General features: G+C 45.7%; 1 protein-coding gene across 27 annotated transcripts in view; it reads right to left on the reverse strand.

The window, feature by feature from the left end:
- The window catches only part of CELF2 (CUGBP Elav-like family member 2), a 538,053-nt gene that overhangs the window by 169,204 nt on the left and 341,200 nt on the right, over nt 1-27,649 (reverse strand). For all 27 annotated transcript variants that reach the window (XM_077935327.1, XM_077935325.1, XM_028746919.2 and 24 more), the window contains one exon: nt 15,201-15,397. In XM_077935327.1, coding sequence (XP_077791453.1) covers nt 15,201-15,397 — 197 coding nt within the window. The remainder of the gene's footprint in view (nt 1-15,200; nt 15,398-27,649) is intronic.

The following is a 27,649-nucleotide window of genomic DNA, read 5'->3' on the forward strand; positions in this document are numbered from 1 at the left end:
ATCTTCAGCTAAAAGGACCAGGTCACAATTTTGGGAGAGGAAACACTACAGTACTGGGTTACTGACAGAACAGTCTAAGCTGGTGTAAGGTGGCTGCCCCTGTTCCAGTCATGGTAAACCTGGGTGCAGAGCTTTTAAATATGACACGAGGTTTCCATGGAATCTACGGAACCAGCAAATGCTTTGTACTACCTTGAGTACCTTGAGATAGTTTAATAGTTGAACGCTATCACTTTATATACTGAAACACCATACAATGTCATTGCAGGCGGCAGCAGCCGTTCTTACATCAGGAAAATTCCAAATCTGTATGAATGTGTCACATTGTAAGGCAGAGGAACGCTGACGTTCTATAACAGAGACTTGGCATGTCAGTCTTTTATGGCATTAATAGTTTCAATATATTTTAACCTTCTGTAAAGCGCCATGCAAATTTGCATTTAAATAAGATAGCATGCTCTTCTAGTTAAACAAGACAATGCATTGAACACAGATACATGTTCTAGATCATGTATATATATATTATGCATTGAAATTATGCACACAGAGACACATCAAGAGTTCAATGCATTGTCTTAAGTTATTTAAATATTAGGTGGGCTGACAGATAGATATCTAAAACACATACCAGAGCAATCTAGAAGGCCCCCCCCTCTCTCTCCATAATAACTTATGCATATATAAGAATTTCGTAAGCCAGGGTGGGGGCAAGTTCGGAGCGAAGTGGAGATCATTAAAATGAAAGAATTTTCGGGTGAAAGCAAATTCTATTCAGCTAAGAAGGAAGTAGCGGCAGCTCAGAAAGCATTTCTTGGGTTTAGAACTTCAAGGGAAGAACCATTTCCATTTGAAAACAAAGGCTTTTTTTATTTTTAAAATTGTCTTTAGTGGTGGGTTTTCCTCTCTCCCCTCCCTCAGTAAATGTAGCACTTAATTAGTTCAACAGAGAGGGGGAAGAAAGCAATGTTATATATTTAGGGACGTGGTCCCCTCAGCGAAAACAGTACTTGAAAAGCAATAAATAAAATGTATCATTTTATAAAAACTTTAATAATTTCAGGGAGGGGGGTGAAGGAAACAAGGAAGTCAAAAATGAACAGACTAGACAGCCTTCAAGAATTAGTACCTTATCCTCTGTTGCAAAAGGCTGCCTCCTCACCCACCACTGAAAGCAATATTTGAAGAATCTAAGCTTGTGTTTCTGAATTGCTTTCAGGCTTCCCACAAGGATCGGGGTGGCCACTGTGGGAATACGATGCTGGATTAGATGGGCCTTTGGCTTGATCCAGCAGGGCTTTCCCTATGCACTTATTTCACAGCTTGGGGGTGAACTTATGACCTTTTGACTAGGGAAAGTCCCTCAAATATTCCACTCTGTAGGAACCGCTGTAAGAAACTGTCTCCTCAATGCACAGTTAGGAGCAGGGCCATCAACTCTATGGGGCTGAGGCCTCTACAGATCCCCAGTTGTCATGCGTGTGGCATGTGCCACATCACATGCACACATCATGCTCGTGACGTCAGCCCCCCTAATGTTGGGCGCAACTCGGCGCCTGTGGTTAGGAGCCATCACGACACCAGCAGCCTGTTAGCCAATCCTCCCTGCTCTCTTTTCACCTTGCATGTTCAAAAAATCCAAAATCAAAATGGCAACCTGAGCCATGCAGAAGATTGCAAACACTCCCACCGCTTTAGGGGCATCCATCTAGGAAAGTATATAAATGCAACATAATGGTTTTCCCAGTAGTGATGTATGGAAGTGAGAGCTGGACCATAAAGAAGGCTGATCACCGAAGAATTGATGCTTTTGAATTATGGTGCTGGAGGAGACTCTTGAGAGTCCCATGGACAGCAAGAAGATCAAACCTATCCATTCTGAAGGAAATCAGCCCTGAGTGCTCACTGGCCTAGGGAGAAAATGGAGTGTGTCTCCAATGGTGAAGCAAACTGCTGTATTGGCATCACCAAAGTGACCACCTTGGGGCACAAGCTTGGGCACCAACTATTCACCTGTTCCAACTATTTGCATCTTTCTCTTTCTCTCATACATAGCAATTTATCTTTTTGCATCTTATGGCTTGCACTTAGGAGTATCCAAGAAACAGGGGAAAAAGCAGCATTAGGACTTTAAGCTGCAGAAGTATGGAAGATCTCAAGGTTGCCATCAGAAGGGATGCGGGAGGAGGCGAGAGGGAGAGAATCTCTCCACAGAGCATTTCCAACACATTTGAGCCGAGCGAATTAGAACTGACACCAAAGGGAGGGGGGGAAAAATCTAATTGAACTAGCGAAAACGCATAACACTTTGCTATAGAAACAAGAGGGCCCTGGTGGAATCACTCAGGTTAATGCTGTCCAACTTGAAACAACAATAATTTTATATCTCATGATCTGCAAACAGAAGAAAGGAAAGCTCTTGTTTAAATATCCTGACATTAAATGGAGAGGAAATTGTGAGGGGCAAAGCAATAGAAAAATCGACCTTTCTGCGAGGAGAAGAAAAAAATGTGGCCACTCTGTGAGGGGAAACAGTATATATATATATATATATATAGAGAGAGAGAGAGAGAGAGAGAGAGAGAGAGAGAGAGAATACATATATAAATAGATCCTAGTCCTTTGTTTTATCTCACATTTATAATTATATTTAACATTTATAAGCTTTTACTCACAGAAACAAAAACAACGTGATTCTAGCCCCTAGTGAGCTGGGCTGTTATTTATGGCTGATCTAGAAGGCGGAACATTTTCATCAGCACTGATAGTCCTCCCCTCCATTGTTAGTGATTTGGGAAAATTACTGGAAAAAAGCATTGCCCTCATTCTGAATAGACTTCATTAGCCCTCAGAGAAGAAGGATTGACCTCATTCTGAAGAAGCATTGCTCTCATTCTGAATAGACTTCATTTTCCCTCACTGACAAGGATCACCGATATGGACAAGCCAGAAAGCATTGCTTTGTTTGCCATAGTCAGATCTGATTGGCTCTGAGGTGTTGTGATATCATCACAACCACTACTTGTCTCCTGGCTGGGGTGACATTAGGACAGGGGTCACCAACCCAATGCCCATGAAGATTTACAATGGTGCTCCTGGGCAGGTGCCTCAGACTCAGCCCCAACAATTCTCTCAAAATTTGAAATGTGCCCACTAGTCGGAAAATGCGGGCAAGCCCTACACTAGGAAGAAGAAACAACCCAGAGAAAAAACAGTGTCCAAAGAGCAGCAAATAACAGAGGAACCAATGGGACTGAACAGATTTAAGGGTTCTTTGGGGACACCTCTTTTGCTTCCCAAAAGCAGTTCTCAAACCCAGCAGCGAAATGTCTGAACAGCAGTTATTGTGCAAAGTACTTGACAATATTATTCACACCATCCTCAGTCCAGTGAGGTTTCCCATTCAATTCCCTAAGCAGTTTCCATATGGGGTATGTGAACCTAAGAACGTCAGCAGAGCCCTGCTGGATCAGGCCAAAGGCCCGTCTGGAACAAGTACAATGGTTCCTCGGGTTAAGAACTTAATTCGTTCCGGAGGTCCGTTCTTAACCTGAAACTGTTCTTAACCTGAGGTACCACTTTAGCTGCCGCTGCACCGCCAGAGCACGATTTCTGTTCTCATCCTGAAGCAAGGTTCTTAACCCGAGGTACTATTTCTGGGTTAGCGGAGTCTGTAACCTGAAGCGTCTGTAACCCGAGGTACCACTGTACTGTGTTCTCATAGAATCATAAAAGGGTCCCCAAGGGACATCTAGTCCAATCCCCTGCAAGGCAGGAATCTCAACTCAAGCATCCATGACAGATGGCCACCCAACATCTGCTTAGAAACCTCCCAGGAAGGAGAGTCCACCACCTCCTGAGGGAGTCAGTTCCACTGTTCTTATGGCCAGAAAGTTCTTCCTGATGTTTGGAATACAGTAATCTCCTTTCTTGTAACTTGAAGCCACTGATTCAAATCCTACCCTCCAGAGCAGGAGAAAACAAGCTTGCTCCCTCTTCTCGTAGTGGCCAACCAAATACCTATGGGTAGTTCACAACCAACATCTAACTCAATGTCTATGGGAGGAAGAAGATGAAGATGAAGATGAAGAAGAAGAAGAAGAAGAAGAAGAAGAAGAAGAAGAAGAAGAAGAAGAGTAGTAGTGGTAGTGGTTGTAGTAGTAGTAGTAGTAGTAGTAGTAGTAGTAGTAGTAGTTTGGACTTGATATCCCGCCTTTCACTCCCTTTAAGGAGTCTCAAAGCGGCTAACATTCTCCTTTCCCTTCCTCCCCCACAACAAACACTCTGTGAGGTGGGTGGGGCTGAGAGACTTCAGAGAAGTGTGACTGGCCCAAGGTCACCCAGCAGCTGCATGTGGAGGAGCGGAGACGCGAACCTGGTTCACCAGATTACGAGACCAGCGCTCTTAACCACTACACCACACTGGCTCTCCCCAACCACAGTAATGCTATCCCCAACCACAGTTCCCAGCAAACCAGTTTTCAGAGGTATACTCTGCTGCTCCTACAGTGGAGGTAAAATACAGTGATTGTGGCTAGTAGGCATTGATCGTTCTCCTACATGGATTTACCTAACCCTCTTCGGAAGCCAAGAAACCTTTGTACAAGCAACGAGTTTCATTTCTGCATTTCCAACCTTCATCTAAAGGGTGCAGTCATTATACTCTTGTGGGTTTCTCTCCCTTCCTCTCCCTCGCACACACACACACACACACACACACAGATTGATGTTTGTTTTAAATTACCATGCACAATTGTTTGCATCTCTGCTTTGTGGCTTAAAAGTAATTAAAAATTTAATCACGGATCTATGGTATCTGTCCCAGAGATCACTAATTGGGTGGGCTCATTAAAAGAAATGCAACTGAAACATGCCCGCCTGAACTTTCCAGCACAATTTACAGTTCATTTATTCTTTCAAATATAAGTCATTCAGTGTTAATTCTGGGAAGGGGACAGCTTATTATACAAATAAATACGCCTCTCTTTATATAGTCAATTTTATTCTTCCATAAGACAGTGCAACAATCTTGGAAACACTAGCTCCTTAAAACGGAAAGCTATAATGTACCAGACAGAAGATTCCCCTCCTTTCTTTCTCTCTCCTTTCAAATAATCATACATTTATGCACCACCGAGTTTAATCTACAGTGTCAAAGACTGACACATCCCTCTTAAAACTATGTACTCCTGGGCATAGATTAGGCAATAATGATGTGAAGGGAAATGCAGGAACAATCTAATGGGGACATTTCTGCTTTAATTTATGTACTTGTTCCCCTTAAAGAACTTTTTCATTATTAAAAAAAGATCTGGTTCCTTAAGAAACATCTCATCATGAGTAAAGGACTGTGAATAAATGGTTTCCTGGGCAGGTCGCTAGTGTCCTATAGACAACTAGGAGTCCACAGGGCACAATGAACATGGGAGGAGGGAGGCAAAAATCCCAAGAATGCACCGTACTCCCAAGACTCTTGGGGCTCAATGGAGGTCTTTCATTCTCCTTGGGCCAGATTGTTCCTCTCAGGCTCTGTCCCCTTTCCGACAAGTGGGAATCCTTAAAGGGGTAGTCCCCTGTCTTGGAGCCTAGCATTCTGCCACCCCACAGTCAGTTCCCATAGCTCAGTGGTAAAGCATTTGCTTTTCATGCAGAAGGTTCTAGGTTCAATCCCTGGCTTCTCCAGGTAGGGCTGTTGGGAGTTTGAAACCCTGCAAAGTCACTGCTAGCTCATGTTGTCACACAGAGCTAGATAGACCCACTGCAAGGCCTCTTCCTATCTTCCTACCTGCAGCAATTGCTTCACGAAGACACTGTGTGCTGGGCCCGGGGGTTAACCTGAGCAATGCGGTCCAGGTCTGGTCCCGAATCCAAGGGTTCTACGAGGAGTCAGTCCAACAGGGCCAAGGCAGGACACAAGGCAGGAAACCAGGCAGGGTCAGGCACAGGGTCTCAGGCAGATTCTAGCAAACAGCAACATTGCTCCCAGAACCTGGGGTGCGGTCCGACAGCCTTTTATCTCTGTCAGGGTAACAGCCGGTCCTGATCCCCTGGTGACTCACCTCCCTGTCTCGCCTGAAGGCGAGCACTCCTCCTGCGAGTACTCAGGTCTCTCCTTCTCTCCAACCTTAGTCTCTGCAGCTCGGGAGACGTCAGTGGGTTACTAGACCCAGGGGCCGCCTCAGCTTCTCCTGACCCAATTGGTAGTGGAGCAGCTGTAAGTGATGTCCCAGCTGAAGGAAACGAGGTAATCCCCACATCTGGAGCCAGGGCAGGCTCAGGCCCCTGACTCCGCCTAGCTGGTGTTTGTTGCAGGGGAACCTGTGCAGACTGGGGCTCTTCAGAATCAGGCCCCAGACTTGGTTCTGATGCCACCTGAGGCAAAGGATCTGGTGCAGACTGAGACACCTCTGGTTCCGAGTCCGAGCCCAAGTCCCAGGCCATCACACCCTGTCATCAGCTTCTGAGCACCAGGGAAGCATCATGGAACTAATCAACAGAACAGATCCAACATGAATACCCTATTATCACGTTAAGAACATATTGCAGAAATGTTGGCATCCACCTGTCTGGAGAGACAATGGGGTGTGCCTCTGGGGGTGTAGCCAAATTCCTGCATTAGCAGTACCAACGTGAACTACCTGGGGCACAAGCCTGGGCAGTGTGCATGGAAGTCCTGGGTTGCCCAGATGGCAAGACCCTCCCTCTTGGCCTCACTGATGTGTTCCAAACGAAAGCAGAGCAAGATGTCTGGCACCTGCTTGGCTGCAGGAGTTGCTGGAAGGAGGAGGATTCCCAGTGTCTTAGGGACTGGATTGTGTAGGGTTTACTCCTTAGCCTTTCCTTTTCCCGTACATATCCTGCAAGTCGATGGAGCTTTAGGATCAGCCTTTGCCTTCTCCAGGATTGGCTTCCTTTTCACGTTGACGAGCCCCATCTGCCCCTCACTCCCCTCTACAACACGTGCAGAAACCACCTTCTTGTTCATTGGACCCACACTTGGTCTGGTCCGCTCCATCTGCAGGAGCCTGTCTTTGCATGCAAGGCAAGTCCCTAACTCACTGAGGGTTTGAGACCCATCGCCTACTCTCACCTGGTTTAGCCAGCCAGTCGAAGCCACTCCTGGGGTGTGGCCACCGTTGCATGATGACATCTCTCACCTATTAAAACACCACTCGCTGGCAGGAGCAGGGGGCACTAGCTTTCTATGAGGGTGAACCTTTCTCGTTTGCACAGAGGAGTCCCAAACAAGCACTAATCGACCTTCTCGGGCCTTAGTAACTGCTGGAGGTTGCCTAGTGCTAGCCTGCTGAATGCAGAGGTTTAGCCCTAAATGGGTGGCTTTTCCATTCCCTGTTTCTTTACAGGGAATAATCTTACAAGAAGCTGCTGTCTCACTATTGCGAGAGCAAGTTCTCTGAGAAAAAAATAATTGAAGGAGCCACACGGACATAATGTTTCTGGCTGCTGCAAAACTTCAATCGCACCCTCCTTCTCCCAATTTCAATGCAAGCAGAAGCCTGTATTTTCTTCCATCTAGAGGGCTGTTCATTAGCTAGTGTGCCAAGCCTTATATATATGAAGCATGCTTGAATCTTTTGCCACAGCTTAAGCTCACCCGATCTTAGAGGGTTCATGCTTTGCTCTCCTATGGACCTTTTATGTGACTTCTGCCTCACCCCACATTTCCTAGACAATGGACCCAAATGCTGGGAACAAAAGGATGAGACTGTGATTAGAGAGAGAGAGAGAAAGTGTGCTATCATCCACTCTTCTTCCTCATTTCAAAACCCCTCATTCTGAATGTATTTCAGATCACATGGTATGTTATTGTAGCCTCTTCTGGGGCTCTGTCTTTTCATGAAATCTCTGGTGCCTTAATCTGCAGAACAACCTCAACGCATCCTTTGACTGGAGACCTCAATTTTTCCTCTCTCCTCCTGCCCCTCAAAGGTCACTTCCATCTGGTACCAAGGCGAGCCCTTCCCTCTGCGTCTCACAGATTCTTCCCCTCCACGGCGCACCGTGTTTCATCCATAAACCTGCATCACGCATTAGTGATACTTTTCTTACAAAAGTCATTTACCGAGGCGGCGAAATAGTATCGATCGCCAATGCCAGTGCCTGCGCTGTTCCAATCAGCAGCCTGACCTGTAACCTCTCTTACTTGAGTCTTCTCTTTCTTTATCTCTACCCAGCTTCAAATTCCACAGTCAGGGAGTGCCGTGATGGTGGGGTCTGAGAGAGCTGGTGGAATGGAAAAGAAGGATTTATGGGGCCCTCAGACTGGGATGCGGGGAGACACCCAGCAGGTAGGTGGGCAGACAGTGGAGTAGAATTCTCTTGGTCAAGTCATGTGTTCTAAACGCGCAACTGGATGTGCTCCAAATGTATGGATTGGCCCTGGATCTAGCCAACGCAACAGGCACTACCCGTTTTCCAGCCTGACCCAAAAGCTGTTTATAGCTGAATCAGGCCAGGGGAAACCAGTGGGCAACCTAAGAGGACACCACAATCTTGGAAACCTTGGGCAGTGGAAATGATGATCCAAAAACTCCTAACTCCAAAAAATGGGAAGGTGCAGGATCTTTCTACTTCTCTGCTAATGCTATATGGATATCTGCATTGAGGCTCTGTATCTGTTATGCCTACAGTTCCATGCACCTGCCATGTTTTGCAAAATCTTCTTTGCAAGTGTTCCATACTTATACCATACAAAAAAATACCTCTCTCTCTCTGTGTGTGTGTGTGTGTGTGTGTGTGCAAAGTGGCACACATTTACGCAATACTCTATATTGCTTTTGTAAGGGAAGAAAACAGCATGAGCAGATGTTGCTGCTGAAACCTGCTTCTCAAATGCTTAAATGCCAGCAGAAAGGCGACCCGGTCTACCACCCAGGTAGGCAAAAATAGTTCAATTCAAGCTAATGGGACACACAGAAGGATTCCTTTCAGCTGCTGCGGCGAAGGAGAGGCTTGTAAGACTGGGTTGCCATTTCAAGACGTGTGCTGATGCTGTATCCCCTTGGATTTCCTCTTTCATGGGCTCTCTGGCCTTCCAGCATCCTGCCATGCCGTACTTGCTACCAAGACAGCCCAGTCCCTACTGTCCCCAAGAGCCTGTGTGAAGTTTCTGCAGAGCTGGAAGTCAGAAGACAATAGCAGAATGGGAGAGCTCGGGAAACCCTAAGCAGCAACTGTCAGTTTGTGGGGAACCTTTTTCCTGTCAAGGGTTGCCTTCCCTATAGGTTAATCTGGTGGAGGCCTGCACGCCAGCAGTGAGCAGGAACCTGAGCAGAATGCGGCCCCTTCTTTCTCTTTCTTTAGCGCTGCCACTGCCTTCCCCTTTTCTGCCACACCTATTATTTGTTTATCACGTTTACATGACACCTTTTTCTCCAAGGAACTTAAGGACATGCGCACGGTTCTCTCTGCCCCAATTTTATCCTCTCAACAACCCTGTGAGGTAGGTTAGGCTGAGAGGCAGTGACTGGGCGCAAGGCCACCCAGTGAAGTTTGTTTGGACCCTAGTTTCTCAGGTCCTGGTTTAGCACTCTAACAACTACCCCACACTAGTATGCTCTCTCTCTCTCTCTCTCTCTCTCTCTCTCTCTCTCTCTCTCCACCTCTCCCCTCCCCCCCCCCCCCATTTATCACTACCCACATGAAATTAGACCAAGGCCCTCATGTCTGACTCACTGTAAGGTACCTTCCTATGCTCCTAGGTAACAACCAGACAGTCAAACAAGTGTGTGCTGTTAGGATTTTTATCCATCCGTGCTGCTCCAGCAGTAGCACTATGTTTTGTGTTTATTTTGTGTCTGAGAGAACATGAGACAGGAAGGCTCAGTACTGTTGGAAGTTGGTTTCACTTCTGTTTGTGATGCTGTTCTGTACTGGTGCTCAAAGAGCACAGACTTGCTGATGGATTCTGTGTACATAGACTGTAAAATAAAGTAGTTTAGAGCTACTGATGGACTCTTTCTTCTGCTATGAGATGCCAGAAGACAAGTGTGCTCCTCTCAGGAGGGAGGGGTCGCTTATTACCGGTCTCTCTGGACTGACGGAGATTTAAAGCCAGGGAGGACTACCGGAGAGGCGAGTGGTGTATAAACGTAGAATATAGAACATAGCACAACTCGTAAAAAAACCAATGCCAGCAAGAATGAAGTGCTGCAGAAATAAAGGGGAACTAATTCAGGAAGGCTCCAATACTTTGGCCACCTCATGGGAAGAGAAGACTCCCTGGAAAAGACCCTGATGTTGGGAAAGATGGAGGGCACAAGGAGAAGGGAACGACAGAGGACGAGATAGTTGGACAGTGTTCTCGAAGCTACCAGCATGAGTTTGACCAAACTGTGGGAGGCAGTGGAAGACAGGAGTGCCTGGCGTGCTCTGGTCCATGGGCTCACGAAGAGTCGGACACGACTAAACAACTAAACAACAACAACAAAATTCAGGAAGGCCAGGAAGACAAGTCTGCAACAAGCATCAAAAGAACAACCATGTTTGCACTTGCTTCGCTTGCGTGGGATGGGAATTCCAAAGAACGGGTGGAACAATGCTAAAATAACATGCATCTTTCACTGCAAGGGTCTGAGGCACCGTCAACAGATCTTCACCCACAGATCTAAGTTTCCAAGGTGGGATGTAGAGGGATCAAAAGAGTATAGGAAGAGCCCACCTAGTCCAGTGTCCTGTTCTCACAGTGGTCATTCAGATGCACCTGAGCCCACAAGCGGGACCTGACTCCAACAGTGCTCCCCCACTTACAGCAACTGGTATTCACAGGCATAGGGTCTCTGACAGCAGAGGTGGAACACAGCCATTGTGTCTGGCTGCCACTGATAGCCTTGTCCTCCGTGAACCTGTCTGGTTCTCTTTTACAGTCATCCAAGCTGATGACCATCACTACCTCTGGGGGAACAGAAATCTATTCTTTCATAAGTGTCGTGTGCAGAAGGCAGCGTCTCTGAGCCTTCAGCTCCCCCAGGTAGAAAAGAGGGGTTGCCTTGTTAACTCCAAAGGACAAGAGCTAGCAAACAGAAAGGTTCAACAGAGAAGAGATCTCAAATGATTGGATCCTAGTTAAAGTTGATCCAGGAAAATAAAGGGGGCAGGAGGAAGAGACGTCATACCATCTTGTCTGTTCTCCTTTCTGTGTCCACACAGACAGGTCCCAGGCTAACCAAGCATGGACAAAGGCGAAGGCAATAAAGGGAAAACTGTCACTAGACAGGTCTCAGTTTGTTTTGCACATTCTCAATTCTGCAAATATGTGCATTTGGTTTTAATAAGTCCACAACCAAGACTGAACCTTGGCAATTATGCCAGGGAGAAGCTGGGCAGGAATCCACTTGTTACTTTACAATTTGAGATGAGAAAAGTATTTAATTCTAGTATTGTCAGGCCACATTTGAGAACACCACATTTCCACGTTGTTATAGAGAGTGACTGAAAATTATAGCATGCACAAATGTATTCTAGTGTCCTGCAGTCCCTTTTCTTGCCACCAGTCCAGTACCTGTCTGCTTCCTCCTCTTTAATCTTAGTGTTGGCCTTGTATAAATCACCAGGGGAAAGGTTGTGGGCAAAACTAGAGTGAGCTGATCTGGCGCCACCTAGAGTTGGCCTCCTTGCCTTCCGCCCAACCACTCCCAATGGGCACCAGCCACCACTGCCTGCAAGCTAAAATAATAATGACTAGGAGACACTGAAAGACTTAGAATCCTCCATGAATCTGTCTAAATGTCTCTTAAGACTTTCCAAGCTGGTGGCCATGACTATACCTCTGGGCAGCAAATCACATAAGCGAACTTTGCAGCATATGATAATTTAGTTATGAGCTCATGAATAAATCTCTCTCTCAACTCAGCAAAGAAACAAGATACAAAAATAAAAAATCTGCCCCCCCCCCATATCTATATGCACACGCACAACACTCCCAAAGATGCAAACTTTGTTGCAGACCCAAATTTTGGAAAAGTTTTAATTTGGACAGTTTTTCCAGTTTGCAAAACTTGTCCCAATTACAGAAGTTAGGGCTTGTAGAATGGAGGCTTTTTTTCAGCCCAATTTCCAGAGAGCTGAAGGATAAGTGCCTAGGAAAAACGCTGCTCTCTGCTTCCGCCTTCAGCTCCTGCCACACAGAATTGGCAGCAGCACAGAGAAGGCAGGAAAACAAGTGAAGTAGGACATTTGTAGTTAGAGGGTAGAGAAGGCAGTTGGTAATGACAGCAGAGGAGAAAGCAGGAGCTGTCGGTTGTTTTTGACAGGGACTGTAAGAAACTCAGACAGCAGCCTCAAAAACAGCTCAAAGAGATCCTCTCCTTGCCCCTGCCGGGAGATGCTCAGCTTGGGTATACATAGATAGTCAAGTGGAACAGAGCCAGCAAAAAATAATCAAAGATTCTGAATCACTGACACTGGGAAGATGCTTGAAGGTAAGGATGCCAATTAGAACATACTCCTTTGTCATCTGCCCAATCGCAGAGCCCTCCGCCCAAAGGTCTTTGATGTAAACAAATCCAGACAGACGCCACTGTTTAACTGTGGTTAAGGCAGCTTAACCGCAAACTGGCATAAAGTCAACATTCACAAACCATGATTTGCAACAGGTCAGCAAATCAGGATAATAAAAGGTATGGTTTGATTTCCAGGAATGGAGCTGAGCTGGTTTGCACAGCAAAAGTCACAAAACCTCGGGATACCTTAAAAAGCAGGTTTCATGCGCCAGCTGCAGTTTGGCGCGACGTCCAAATTGACAAGCCAGCTAGTGTCATTGGTCTGCAGCAGGAGGTTGTTGTGCCATAGAAGTGGGAGGGCTGAGCAAACGTAAAACAAAACAGACAAACAGGCCTGAACTACGGTTTGCCTGTCAGAAAATCAAACCATGACTCCACTTATAAGACCATGGTTACTGCAAATTATAGTTTGGCATGGTGCTTGCATTGACAACTGATGGTTTGCGATTGGCTAGCAAGTTACTATCAGAAGCCCTACTTTGGGTTTGCCAACCATATTTTGAGCTACCTGAGATTCAGCATGATGTCTCAACTGACAAACTATAGGAACAGCCATTGCTTTGCCTCCATCAGTTCCCCCAACCGGAGACAGAAACAAACTTTGGAAGTCCTGAAGCTGAGAGGGTGAAAAACAGAAGCAGACAAGCAACTCTAAAAAAAAAAGGTTTGCCCGCCGGATGTTTGGATCTTCAAGTCACCTCCTGAGTTCTAAGCAGTGGTTAGCGCAAACCATCATTAGCCACAATACCCTCAGTGAGACTTTAAGCCTACACACAGCACTGGGAAGTTATCCATCTTTTGACTTTGTCCCAAAGTTTTATCAGACAAAAAAAGCTGTTATCAGAAAAGTAGCCAGGACATGGGTCACAAGCTGCATTTAAGAAACAAAATAAAATTGATGTGACAGATAAGTTGTGCATCCTCAGAGATTGAGCAATCAAGTCCATGCCTCCACCCCATAACCAACCCTCCCGGCAGTGGACAGGCACTGAAACCCTTTGCAAGTGTTTGAAGTCTCATATATTTCAGAATTCATAAGGGAACGGTGGAGCCATATTTGCTGGCCCCTTCCCCTCCATCACATCCCTGTCCCTGCCACCTTCAAAGGAACATAGGAAGAGGCCTTGTGCTGAGCTATATCATTGGTCCATCTAGAACAGGGGTGCCCAAACTTTTTTAAAGAGGGCCAGATTTGATGAAGTTGCTGAGCTTTTTTTTAGGATTTTACCCCAGGACATATACTGCTACAGGGGCTGGATTAAACCGACTGGTGGGCCAGATTAGGCCCCCGAAATGGACTTTGGACATGCCTGATCTAGAACCATTGAACCATTGACTTGGATGAGGCCCCGAGAATCATCTACTTCAGGGGTCAGCAAACTTTTTCAGCAGGGGTCCGGTCCACTGTCCCTCAGATCTTGGCGGGGGCAGACTATATTTGGGGGGGGGGGGGAATGAACGAATTCCTATGCGCCACAAATAACCCAGAGATGCATTTTAAATAATAGGACACATTCTACTCATGTAAAAACATGCTGATTCCCGGGCCGTCCGTGGGCCGGATTTAGAAGGCGATTGGGCCAGATCCAGCCCCCGGGCTTTAGTTTGCCTACCCATGATCTAGTTCAGCCCCTTGCAATGCAGGACTCTTGTACAAAGATCAAACCTACAACCTTGGCACCATCAGCACCACATGCTAACTAATCTATCCCATCTCCCTAATCTAGCTCAATGGTGTCTACATTGACCAGCAGGGTTTCGGGCAAGGAGTCATTCCCAGACCTACCGGGAGACGCCACTGGGGTCTGAAACTTTGTGTGCAGTTTTGCCCAATATGGACATTTTTGCAAATCGGTCTTGCCTACTGTAATGCATGTTTGCATTTTACGTTCACTAATATACACATTTATATGTAGACTTCACACCAACACCTGCATTTATGTGCACTTGACTTGGGCTGGAGAACTGCGTTGCAAAATTCGAAGAAGAGCTGGGTTTCTATTTGCATATTGTTTCTGAGAGCACTGATTAGGGAAGACTTTAATCACACTGAATTGAATTTCTCCCCATCCCTACGTATGCAGCCTAAAGGGCATCAGCCATATACAAGAGAGAGATATCGACAGGCTCTGGGAAACCCCCAGTGTTTGCAGAAGTGCAATGAAAGTTTAGAGGGAGGAAAATGTAATGGGAGGGGATGGTGGAAACAAAAGTGTGTTCAATACCTATGAAATGCTGACTGTAGGGTGAGTGGGAGCAGGAGGTGGAGGAAGGGAGATTGGAAACACAACAGAGAATCCTGAATCCTGAACAAGCAGCAACATCTCACTCCTCCCATTATAAACGTGCTAGGGTTCAACAGAACACCTCTGTGTTTTCAGAAAGAAGCAGTATCCTTTATTATTGTTGTTGTTGCATAGCCCTAACCCCATCCTTTCCCCTGTTTGAAGACACAACAGAAATCTGCAAATAAAATTCAAACCCGTACTCATGATTCTCACACAACCCGCCAGACGATTCCGTATGGGAGCAAGCACCCAAACGCTACTCTTCCTCCCTAGACGCAACCATCGTTAGAAACACTGGATGAATGTCATGGGAGTTTTGGTTGCAGAAGGACCTCACTTTCCCCTGTCCCAAGAAGAACCTCATTCTCACCCCACTGTTGTTGTCTTGCCATACCTTTGCTTTGGGGAGGATTCTGACTCCGATCTCGGAGAACGTTGATCTGGTAGACAGCTCCGTAAGGCTCAAAAAGTTCCTTTAGCTCCTTTTCTGACCACGAACGGGGGATCTGTCCGACAAACATCTTAATGGCATCTGGGTCTGGCTGATCTGAGTGATCCAAAGCTCCATTCATCTTGTTAGCTGTGCCGTTACTGGAGAGAGAGAGAGAGAGAAAGGGGGAAAGGAGAGCTCCGTCAGCGGGAACATTTTCTCTTTTTTGAAATAATGTCATTTGCAAGCAGAAAAGGAGTAACAAGCAACAGTCAATGGAGAGGGAAATAGAGCACAACTAACGCTTCCAAACTGATTAAGTGCCACCGCCAACAAAATACCATGTTAATGCCGTGAACAAACAACAGCGAAAACGTGTCATTACGTTATTCTCCGACTGCAAGCCGCCGCTTGAATCCATCACGTACAAAGAGGGTGCCAAGCTCAAGTCACAAAACGGCGCTTGTGGCTCTCAAAAGAAAAGGCCATTTTAAGGAGACGTACGGGGGCTACTGTGCAAGCACGCTGCTCTCCGGCAGAACAGAAAATCAGCGCAAGGACACCCTTCCCCCATGAGGGCTCCCGAGGCGGCAGAGTATCCGCCCCCAGTGCAAGTGTGTTTGGATTCTGAAACACTCAAAAGTCACGTGAAAGGGCATACAAAGCAGCCAGCAAGATATCCGATGAGTAATGCAAAAACCGGCCTCTGCATGTGTCATATTGTTGCACAAAACAGGAAAAAAAATGCTCCGGCCAGGCAGATTCCTTGCTGCCAATATAGTGTAGGACAAAGATATTTTACTTCCTGCAGCAGAATCCAAATAGTGGCCTCCTCCACTCCTCCTTCGCTTAAGAACCAATGCTTAAAAAAACACACACAACAGCAACACCTCACTGCATTATTCTGATATCTGTTTCTGCCTTCATCTGTCCCCACTATACTCTTCCACCTGAAGCAGTCTGCTTCATGGCGAAGAAGGCTGTGCACACAATTCTGTTCACTCTGGCTCCGGGGTTTTTCTCATCACCGGTGTGAGGTCATATGAGGTCAGCCACAATCCACAGGTCCTCTGAGAAGTACAGTGGTACCTGGGGTTACAGACGCTTCAGGTTACAGACTCCGCTAACCCAGAAATAGTACCTCAGGTTAAGAACTTTGCTTTAGGATGAGAACAGAAATCACACGGCGGCAGCAGGAGGCCCCATTAGCTAAAGTGGTACCTCAGGTTAAGAACAGTTTCAGGTTTAATAATAATAATAATAATAATAATAATAATAATAATAAAGAAAAGAAAAGAAAAGAAGGGAACGTGCTTTATTTCAACTTAGGAGCCCATAATCTGTTTTATATGGTATAAACTAAAAAGAAAAGGGGTCCAAAAAACTATTAAAGTCCTGTAAAGTGCAAATAAGATACAGTGGTACCTCGGGTTAAATACGCTTCAGGTTAAATACGCTTCAGGTTACAGACTCCGCTAACCCAGAAATAGTACCTCAGGTTAAGAACTTTGCTTCAGGATGAGAACAGAAATCGCGCGGCAGCAGCGGGAGGCCCCATTAGCTAAAGTGGTACCTCAGGTTAAGAACAGTTTCAGGTTAAGTACGGACCTCCGGAACGAATTAAGTACTTAACCCAAGGTACCACTGTACAGAGTCAGGTGTTGGTCTGACACAGTCAAAATAAATAAATAAAAATTAAAAAACTGTCCAGCAGCACCTTAGAGACCAAGTAAGTTTGTCCTGGGTATAAGCTTTCATGTGCATGCACACTTCTTCTGATACCAAGATACAGTGGTTTACCTGTAGATTATGAGCACTGTTTAGGTTGGCAGAGTAGTAGCCAGCAGGATCTGACCCTTGAGGCACATCTCACTGGAGAGTTTCCTTTGACCAGTGTAATTAATGGAAATAGCATGAGAGAAGCTCCCCATTCACTACAGTGATACTGAATCAAGTTATTTCATTCATTCATCTATACAATTAGTTCTATGCCACTTTTAGGGGAACGGCCCAACCATGTTGACTCACAGCAATATAAAATGTTATGAAATCAACAATAACAATAAAGGGAGCAGTGATAAATCACCATTAAAACCCCTAAGCACAATATAGTTCAGAGAGCTTCACCACATTCACACAATACATTGAGAACACTGTGATATCACCTTAAAACACCCCAAAGAATTCTGGGAGTTGCAGTTTGTTAAAGGTGTTGGGAGTTGTTAGGATAGTTCCTCATCCCCGTCACAGAGCTACAATTCCCAGAGTTCCCTGTGAAGAAATATTGATGGTTATAAACCACTCTGAGAATTGTAACACACTGAGAGGGAGAGGAATCGGCTGACAACCCTCAGCACCCTTCACAAGCTACAGCTCCCAGAATTCTTTGGCGGAAGCCATACCCATTTAAAGTGGCATCATGGTGCTTTAAATGTAAGGTGCGAGTGTTACCACAACTTTTTAAAATAAAATAATTGAATGTGGAAAACTGAATTTAAAGATTGGAATAATGAGAAACTCAAAGGAATCGAAATGGACAGATCCCCCCATCCTTTGCCTCAAGTGATGGCCCTGTGTGCCCACACTGTCTGCCTCATTCAAGGGTTAAAGCCTGCGGACACAATGCAAAGATGACGTGCGCCGCTCACAAAGGAGGCACAAATTAAATATCGGAAGAGGGGAGACCACGAGTGCGTTCCGTGCCCCGGGGCTACAAACTTGCGCATAGAGCAATCACTCAGCTGCCCCCGCCTCATCTCTCCCGAAGCATAAGCACACCTGAAAACATTAATATGCCTCGATTAACTCCTTTCTTCGCAGCCCTCTCAAGTCCTGAAAGGAGCGAGGGAACGGCATGAAAGACAAGTTTCAAAACTAATGATGAGAAGTTTGATCACCAATTCCACTGCTTGCCTAACCTGGCACCGTTCTGCCATTTCAATTACCCAACGTTGCCTCTCTCTATCTCCTGGGTCCCTTGGATCACAGTTGGGGTGTGGAGACGAGGATGGGGCTCCAGACATCCTTTTAGGGATGCTCTGGAACTTGATCTTGGATCCCAGAAAGGCGACCGCTTTAGGGAAGATCTCCCACTCCCCATTCCATTCCTGCCTTGACACACAAGAAAAATAATTTGACTCTCCCTTCCATTCTTCTCCAGCTTTCCCTACAGCAAGAAACACTCATCCTTCTCCCTCTTCCTGCAGATCAAACTCAGTTGCTCTCTTTTTTTTATTCCATCTATGCATGAAGCACGAGGTAAGGTTCGTTGTTCACAACTGGCCCTTCCCCTCGCCCAAGCCCCAAATGTCACCTGGGCAGGTGAGAGGCTGATGTGATGGTTCTTTTTCTTAATATGAGGGTGTGCCCTGCTTCGTTAGGCTGCCTGTCTCAGAGCCACAGTCAGGACCGGCCCACCCATGAGGCAAGGTGAGACAACTGCCTCAGGCAGCAAGATCTGTAGGGGCAGCAGATCCTGATAAAGAATCACAGCATCCCATGCTCTACCAACTGAGCTAGATCTTTGTCTCCCTCTTGTTCCTGATGTACATAGATCTTCCCTCAACCCTTCTTCATATATATATATGGTCCCGTTTCATTAATTGTTCTGGAGAGGACATGTGGTCAGAAGCAGAGAGATGGGGAGCTTTAAAAGGATTAAAGGTTTGACATTGATGCGGAGTGCGACCGGGAGCTTAAGGAGAGGCGTGATGACGTCACGGCTGATGGGAGAGGAAGACTATGCTGCGGTATGTATTATTTGTGCATGGGGGAGAGGGATAATGCATTAACAGGATTGCTAATCCCAGTTTTAGCTGCTGTGGTCGGGAGCGCTGTTGTTGTTTTAAGTGCATTCTGGTTTCCTTCCTGCAAAATTGGATAGAGGGTTTTGCTGGTTCATGTTGATTGCCACGTTGTGTAGCCCGAGGTTTCCGGAGGCCCGTTCTCGTCGCTCCGCAGCTGCCCTTCCAAGCAAGGAAGGGAGAAGTTCGCACCGCTGAGCCTGTGTTCGGGAGCCGAGTGCCAACTCCAGAGAACTAAATCCAAGCAATTAACTCCAGGAAATGCTGCGCGATGCAACACATTTCAAGATTGGCACAGACACATGTGACGGGCATACCAGCCGGATTTAAGAGATGCAGGAGGCTATTTTAGTAATTTCCGAGAGCGCATGACCCAAACGAAAGCTACGTTGATCGGATCCAACGCGGCTGCATTATCTAAATAGCTTCCTTGAAAAGAAGACTGGAACTCCCAGCTGGGCATGCTTTAAAGCAGGGCTGTCAGGTGCAAGACCCAAGAGCCTTGCCAGAGCTTTGAGTCCCCGCAAGCAGCCTACACAACCCACACTCCACAACAACTGATTGAACGGCTTAGGGAGCAAAGGACCTGCTCCTGCGTGGTTCGACACCAGCCTAAGGGTGGGCAAATCTGTTTCACCTCCAGTCTGTGTGACTTTTGAATGTCTATTTATCTCATCATTCTGTACTGCACCTACAGTAGTCATACCTTGGGTTACAGCCGCTTCAGGTTGCATTTTTTCGGGTTGCAGACCGCCGAAACCCGGAAATACCAGAATGGGTTACTTCTGGGTTTCAGCAGTCGCACATGCGCAGAAGCGCCGAATCGCAACCCGCGTGTGCGCAGACGCATGTTGTGAACACTGTGGGTTGCGAACGTGCATCCCGCATGGATCACGTTCGCAATCCACGCATCCACTGTAATCTGTTTTTTTAAAACCCCCAATCAAAATGCCAATTTAAATGTGCAACTGTGTTGCAACATTTCGAGAAGAGCAGAATCCAGCAGGTACAGAAGTTCTGACTAACCCCTTAGCCAAAGTCGGGGAATTGGGTTCACTTTCCATCAGAATTTGCAAAGACTGACTTCCTCAAGAACCCATACACCAGCCTCCTCTGATTCCTTTTAAATCAGCAGGGCAATGACCATTCCATCTACCTGGTATTGCCATGGGAACATGGGAGGCTGCATTGTGCTGTCTCAGGCCTTTGGTCCATCTGGTCAGTGTTGTCTGCCCTGCTTGGCAGTGGGTCTCAAGAGTCCCAGGTTTAAGGAAAGAGGTCTTTCCAGGCCCTACCTGGGGGTGCCGAACCTTTTGCATCCATCAGCTATCCCAAAAGACCAGCTCCATCAGACACCTCCCGCCCCTGAACTATGCAAGCTGATCATTATAAGAACAACTGTTTAAGAATTGGTGCTTGGGTTTTATTTTTTCCTCTTCCCTCCCTGTCCCTTTCACCTTGTGTGTCATTCCATATATATATATATATATATATATATATATATATATATGTGTGTGTGTGTGTGTGTGTGTGTGTGTAAAAGCCTGTGGGCAGGGACTGTTTTGTTTTAATGGACTATATGTAAGCCACACTGGGAGCCTTTCTGGCTGGAGACTGGGGTACAAATGATGATGATGAGGATTAGGATTAACATCAGAATGTATTAAGGGAATTATTGTAATATTTTGAAATGCAGTAGAACTATGAGATGATTAGGATTCCCTCCGATCTCGAAGCATGGGAAGTCAGCTAAAAAATAATAATTATTATAATTAGGCATAATATTGGGATTGTTTGATTATTGGATCATTTGGAATATATAATTTGGTTTGATTGGATTTTTTTTAATAAATATTAATATTTTTTTTAAAAAAAGTTGATGATGATGATGATATACTCTTGACTCTCTCTGGCAAAGTGCCTTTCACTTTCCCGGCTCCCTTTGAGTGAAGACACCAGTGATGAACTTTCTCCATGCAAAGCCCACAAGCCAGACCTGAGGGCAACAACACTGGTGATTCCCATCAACCTGGATTCCTGCCTTGCAGGGGGTTGGACTAGATGACCCCTGAGGTCCCTTCCAACTATACAATCTCATGATTCTATGAAACACACACTGCCTCCAACAGTGAAGGGAGAATGCAGCAATTGATCAAGGGCCTTAACTATTTCAGTTTAAACGGCTCTGCGTTAAAGAATATCAGCAATTTTTCAGCTATGCTTAAATCACACGATTCTTGTCAATGAAAGCAGACTGTGGCATTCCTTTTGTGTTGACAATTTCCATGCTTTCCCCCTCTTTGTTAGCTTGGTATCTCACGCCTCTCACAAAGATTCCCCTGCTCTCCCATCTCCTAACGATCAGAATAAAGGAATAAATGAAATAGTTCCATTGGTGAAACCTGTAATAGGATTGCCATTTTAAGAGAGAGAGAGAGAGATCCAGCATCATCACCACTGCCACCACTTTTTCAAAAAAACCGTGAGGGTTTTTGGTTTTTAAAAAGGAGGGGGGGACACCCCACAAAACATCTGGCGCGGAGAATACAGATGATCGTTTGTTTATATCTTTCTCTCTCTGTCTAACTGCCTTTTCCAAACACAGCCAGATGGAGCCTTTCAAAATCAAATTAATTTCAGATTAATTCACTCTGGACCAACGCCAGTTTCTTGACTCTATGCTTTGAGGCACTATCTAAATTGATTTACAGTCATGAACTTAAAAGAGCTCAAGTCCTTAGGTATAAGGAGCTGGGGGCAATAAGTACAGTCGTGATGAAGAGAGATAACTGCAACTGTTAAGAGTTATTAAAGCGAACATTCCCACCGTCCCCGAAACATCTACTCTTCTTGCAGGTGTCTCTCTATCCTCTCTCCAGCATCCTAAAGTCTTGAGACTTCGGCTTTCGAGACTACTTTTGTATCTATTGCCCATGTGAACCAATCTGCTTTTGGGGACTGAAGTAATACCGACCCAAATTTTGTTCCATGGTTTTCCTGGAAACATGGAACAAAATGTGCTGCTTTTTTTTCTCCCCTGGAAGCAATCCACATGGAAGTTAGCACTAAACTACCACTAAATTTTCAGAAATGGCTTTGATGTTGTGTGAAAGATCGCATAAACCATGAACATTACCAGGCAAGGAAACATCGACAGCATAAAGTGCTGTCTGTATGTAGTAAGTATACAGCAGCGGTCCCTGGAAACTTGCCCTATTTGAGAGTAATATATTGGTTAGATTGGTGAATTATCCCCCATCCTTCAGTTCAAAGCCTCTCTTACCTATGAGGCTTACTAGAATGGTTACTACCATTCTAACGTACCTCACAGGATTGATGTGCAGAAAAGCACAAGATAAAATGTTTCTATAGATTCATCCATCCTTTTTTCTTAAAAAAAAAGACCCCCAAAACACGAAGTAACTAATTTTTTTTAGCAGGTGACCTGATTTATTCCCCACCAGCCTCACTTCCTATGAATATCTCCACGGTAGATATGGAACAAGGATATGCAGCAGCCATTAAATATCTCAAAATGTTTCTTAATCAGAGACTACTCAGGCAAGGGTAGCGAGTCATATGCGATCACTCTCTGTAGACACTTTTATTATCTGACTCGTTTCAACTGCAATTTGGGTTTCTGCAGAGACAAAACAGCCAGCTCTGGAAAATTATAAGATAAATGTCAGGCAACGATAACACTGTTAATGAAGATGCATTGGCAAACAGCAATAATCTCACTTCGAAAGGCTCGTTTCCATTAGAGGAAGCCTAACCTGTCCAAGGCAAGGTTTCAATAGGTCTACCCTGAGTATGACTAACCCATGATTTTTAAAGTGCATTTATGCTTTTGGATTCTGGTGCTGGAGGAGACTCTTGAGAGCCCCATGGACTGCAAGAAGATCAAACCGATCCATTCTGAAGGAAATCAGCCCTGAGTTCTCACTGGAAGGACAGATCCTGAAGCTGAGGCTCCAATACTTTGGCCACCTCATGAGAAGGGAAGACTCCCTGGAAAAGACCCTGATGTTGGGAAAGATGGAGGGCACAAGGAGAAGGGGGCCACAGAGGCGAGATGGTTGGACAGTGTTCTCGAAGCTACAAACATGAGTTTGACCAAACTGCAGGAGGCAGTGGAAGACAGGAGTGCCTGGAGTGCTCTGGTCCATGGGGTCACGAAGAGTCGGACATGACTAAACAACAACAACAATGTGTGTGTTGCCACTGCTGTGTAGTCGGCGATAAGGTGAGATAACAATTGGAGATTATTATTTCCCAACTTAAAAAAGGGTAGACCTATACATTGTCACAAGAAACATATGTTCCCAGACTGATATCTGAGAGAAACACAAAGCAAACGCTTCCCAAGGTAGACTAAACAGCTTGTGGAAGTGCTCTGAATTTCCACTGGGGAAGAGTTGGGAGCAACAACCTCTGCAATCTGTTCTTGCCACAAGCAAAGTTTTTGGGCCCTTGGAGGAGAGGAAGGTGTAGACTGGGCTTCCTCAACCTCGGCCCTTCAGATGTTTTGAGACTACAATTCCCATCATCCCTGACCACTGGTCCTGCTAGCTAGGGATCATGGGAGTTGTAGGCCAAAAACATCTGGAGGGCCGAGGTTGAGGAAGCCCAGTCTACACCTTCCTTGGAGGTTGAGGAAGCCTGGTGTAGACATTCGGCCAAAATTGAGAGAGGTAGCAAGCAGTAGCCACCTAACTCCTCCTTGCAATAGTTCAAGCAGAGGTGGTATATGCAAAATGGGGGTATCACATCCATCACCAGCCCGGCCTGCCTAATCCCTGCCCCAAATCTAAGAACATAACAGTGTAACAAAATCCTGCTGGATCAGACCAACGGCCCATCTAGGCCAGCATCCTGTTCCCTCAGCCACCAAAAAGTCCCAGTTGCTCCATCTCTTTAATAATTGCCCTGAACCTTTTCCAACTCTGCAACATCCTTTGCGAGTTGAGGCGACCAGAACTGTACCATAGCCCAAATGCAGACAGACAATCAATTTTTATAACAGCCTTATCTCAACCTTAAACTCGCTTGCCGCTGACCTGCGCAAATGTCAGTATGCAAGGACACTTAAATACACACTCACAGATCCAGATTTTCTCTGTGCAATCTAAAGGTCTGTATTATGGACATCTGCTCAGCAACCATTTGCGGGAGATGGACGTGGATATAGATATATTTATCTATTCTTCCAATGAAACCAGATATTTTTTTTTAAAAAAAATAAAAAATAGATAAGTCTAATTACACAAACTCTCCTCTCTACACGGTTGTAGATCTGAAGACCCTACGCTGCATGCTCGCACAGTCTCCGTCTTCAAAGGGAGCCTTACAAAGAATGCCTAATGAGAATGAAAGATGACCATGCAAGATATAATCGCACAGTTCCTTTTGAAATGGGCGCATTCTGCTATCACTCCCAAAAGTCGTTTTTTCTTCCATACGCACATGCATGGAAGTGCATTCTTACACACCATGGTGCTTGTTGCTTTGTCATGTGAAGTTGCAACAATCTGTTTTGCTTGGCACTTTGAAGCGTTTGGTGGTGGTGTTGTTTTTTAAAGAGGAAAATGTCTCAGTCTAGCTGCTCCAAGTCCCTAGAAGCAAAACTTTGGCCAATTTTCCACCTCTGTAATTTTTACTGGATAGGATAAGAAGAGCCTTCAGTCTACTGGGCAGCTGTTGGTCATTCTGGAAAGGTCAAGCCTGCTTCCTGCCTTCCATCCTCGACACCCTTATTTCATTGGAAAGAAAAAGATCAACGATTGGCACTGGATTACTAATAGCGGTTCCCGTTCCTTCTCCTGACTTTGCTAGGACGTCACTGCTACTAAATGCTCTGCCCATTTGCCCTTGGACAAACCAGGCACTGAAAGGAACAGGCTGGGAACAGACCCTGAGATTGGCAAGCCCTCTCCAGATCCTACACCGAAGGGCTGGGGAAGCTTGCAACACCAGCCCATGGGATGAGAAGTCAATATGAAGCTTCTGCATTGAGCAGGTCTAGGAGCCTGTCTCTAGAGTAGCACTGAGTCCTGCTTTACAGAAGACAGTGCTCAATTTGAGGGTCTATCTCACCCAAGTCTGTTTAACAGACAGAGAACCATTAGTAAGAGGGAACAGGTGCACATCAACAGGCAGCAACAGACTGAGCAGGCAGAGAATGAAATTGCTTTATTGCAGGAACAGCCAACACGGCACCCTCTAGATCAGCCTTTCTCAACCTGTGGGTCCCCAGATGTTGTTGAACTACAACTCCCATCACCCCTAGCTAGCAAGGCCGGAGCTCAGGGATGATGGGAGTTGTAGTCCAACAACATCTGGGGACCCACAGGTTGAGAACCGCTGCTCTAGATGTTATGCACTACAGTTCCCACTATCCCTGACCACTGGCCATACTTGCTGGGGCTGATGGGAATTGTAGTTCAAAACTTCCGACTAAACACCAGGAGGAACTTTCTGATGGTAAGAGTCATTCAACAGTGGAACAGAATCCATAGGGAAACAGTGGACTCCCCTTCTTTGAAGGTGCTTAAGCAGAGGTTGGAGGGCCATCTGTCATGCATGCTTTAGTTGAGATTCCTGCATTGCAGGGGGGTTGGACTAGATGACCCTCAGGGTCCCTTCCAACTCTAAGATTCTATGATTCTCTCTGTGTGTGATTCTCTCTCTCTGTGTGTCATATATAGAAAGGATTAAAATACATAAATATTTTCCTTGCATGCCAATATTTTTATTGATGAAATCTAACCTGCTCCTGCATCCCCTTTCAGAAGCTTATAGGTTATTAAAAGGTAAAGGGACCCCAGACCGTTAAGTCCAGTTGTGGATGACTCTGGGGTTGCGGCGCTCGTCTCGCTTTACTGGCCGAGGGAGCCGGCGTACAGCTTCCAGGTCATGTGGCCAGCATGACTAAGCCGCTTCTGGCGAAACCAGAGCAGCTCACGGAAACGCCGTTTACCTTCCCGCCAGAGTGGTACCTATTTATCTACTTGCACTTTGATGTGCTTTCAAACTGCTAGGTGGGCAGGAGCTGGGACCGAACAACGGGAGCTCACCCCATCGCGGGGATTCGAACTGCCGACCTTCTGATCGGCAAGCCCCTGGCTCTGTGGTTTAGACCACAGTGCCACCCGCGTCCCAGTTGTAGGTTATTAGTTCCCATTAATTAGACATTATTTGGAGGAGGGGCCCAGACATGAACAGCCTGGAAGCTTTTCAACAGATGCAGAACACATACAGAACCTGATTTATTTTTCAAATCAGGGCCAAAAGAATGGCATGGACCTGAAAACTGCCTCATACAGAGCAAGGCCTTTAGTGGTGTTACAGCAAAGATTATTCTGTCTTTGGAACTCTAGTTAAAAGATCACTGTGGTTTGCATAACCCCCAGAAACCATAAGTCCCATGCTGCTGCATTCCATTAGGTTAGCGTGAAATGTGTCATGGTGTATTTGAAAAGCTCAGCTTCTCACATACTGAAAGGTTTAAAAAGGTTAATTGAGGAAAAACACTAATTTAGAGTGACAACCCCTCAGAGGGAGAAGGTGACACCTTGTTCTTTAAATACTAGAAAAGTAGCTTACAAGTTGTGCTTTTCAACTTCTCTTTGCCATAGCTACTGGAGAGTAAATCTGGAAAGAAATGATGCTTCCTAAGTACTGTGGATGCCAAAGGGAAAAAATGGAAGTTGGTGGGGAGAGGGACATACCCCACAAGTACAGCATATTTTATAGCTTGGGTCGCATAGTTTTTGGGTTTAAGGTGACATGTGGAAATGGGGCGGGGGGAGCCTGAAACCAGAAAAACATATGGAGAATGGAAAATATATCAGGAGTATATAAGATTATATTGTAAAAATGATACCATCTTAGCAGAACTGGAATGATACAATAAATAAATGAAACAAATACCTTAGTGGAATGTATGAAAAAGGATATAAAATAAAACTGTGCAAAAAAACCATGACAATAGAAAAAGTATAATGAGAACGATTGGAAGTTTCATGCAGAAAATTTTATTTGATGGACATGATACTGTATAAATTTTTGGGTTGTTTTTTTTCATTCCTTTTTTCCTTTTATTTTGTCTTTTAAAAAATTTTCTACCCCTTCCCTCCAGCAGGAAGGTAAACGGCATTTCCGTGCGCTGCTCTGGTTCGCCAAAAGCGGCTTAGTCATGCTGGCCACATGACCTGGAAGCTGTATGCCGGCTCCCTCGACCAGTAAAGCGAGATGAGCACCGCAACCCCAGAGTCGGCCACGACTGGACCTAATGGTCAGGGGTCCCTTTACCTTTTTAATCTGCCCTGGTTGAAGACGTTGCTGGGACTGGCGTCTGGTTCCTCCTTCCCTCTCTAGTCCTTTCCCTCTGGACTCCTCGCAAGCACCCGTAAACTAGAGAGAGGGATCCCCCTCTGGGCCTGTCTGGCCAATTGCTCAGCAAGGTCTAAGACTCTTCGTGATCTGGGTGTTTGAGTGTACCATGGCACTCATGGGCGCCATGTTGGGGACCCCAGTTTTAAAGTCTCAAATAGACCCTGGACAAATAGACCCTGCAAACATAGAATTGTAGAGTTGGAAGGTACTCCC

This window comes from Podarcis muralis, chromosome 10 (genome assembly GCF_964188315.1).
Source record: "Podarcis muralis chromosome 10, rPodMur119.hap1.1, whole genome shotgun sequence".
Classification (NCBI taxonomy): Eukaryota; Metazoa; Chordata; class Lepidosauria; order Squamata; family Lacertidae; genus Podarcis; species Podarcis muralis.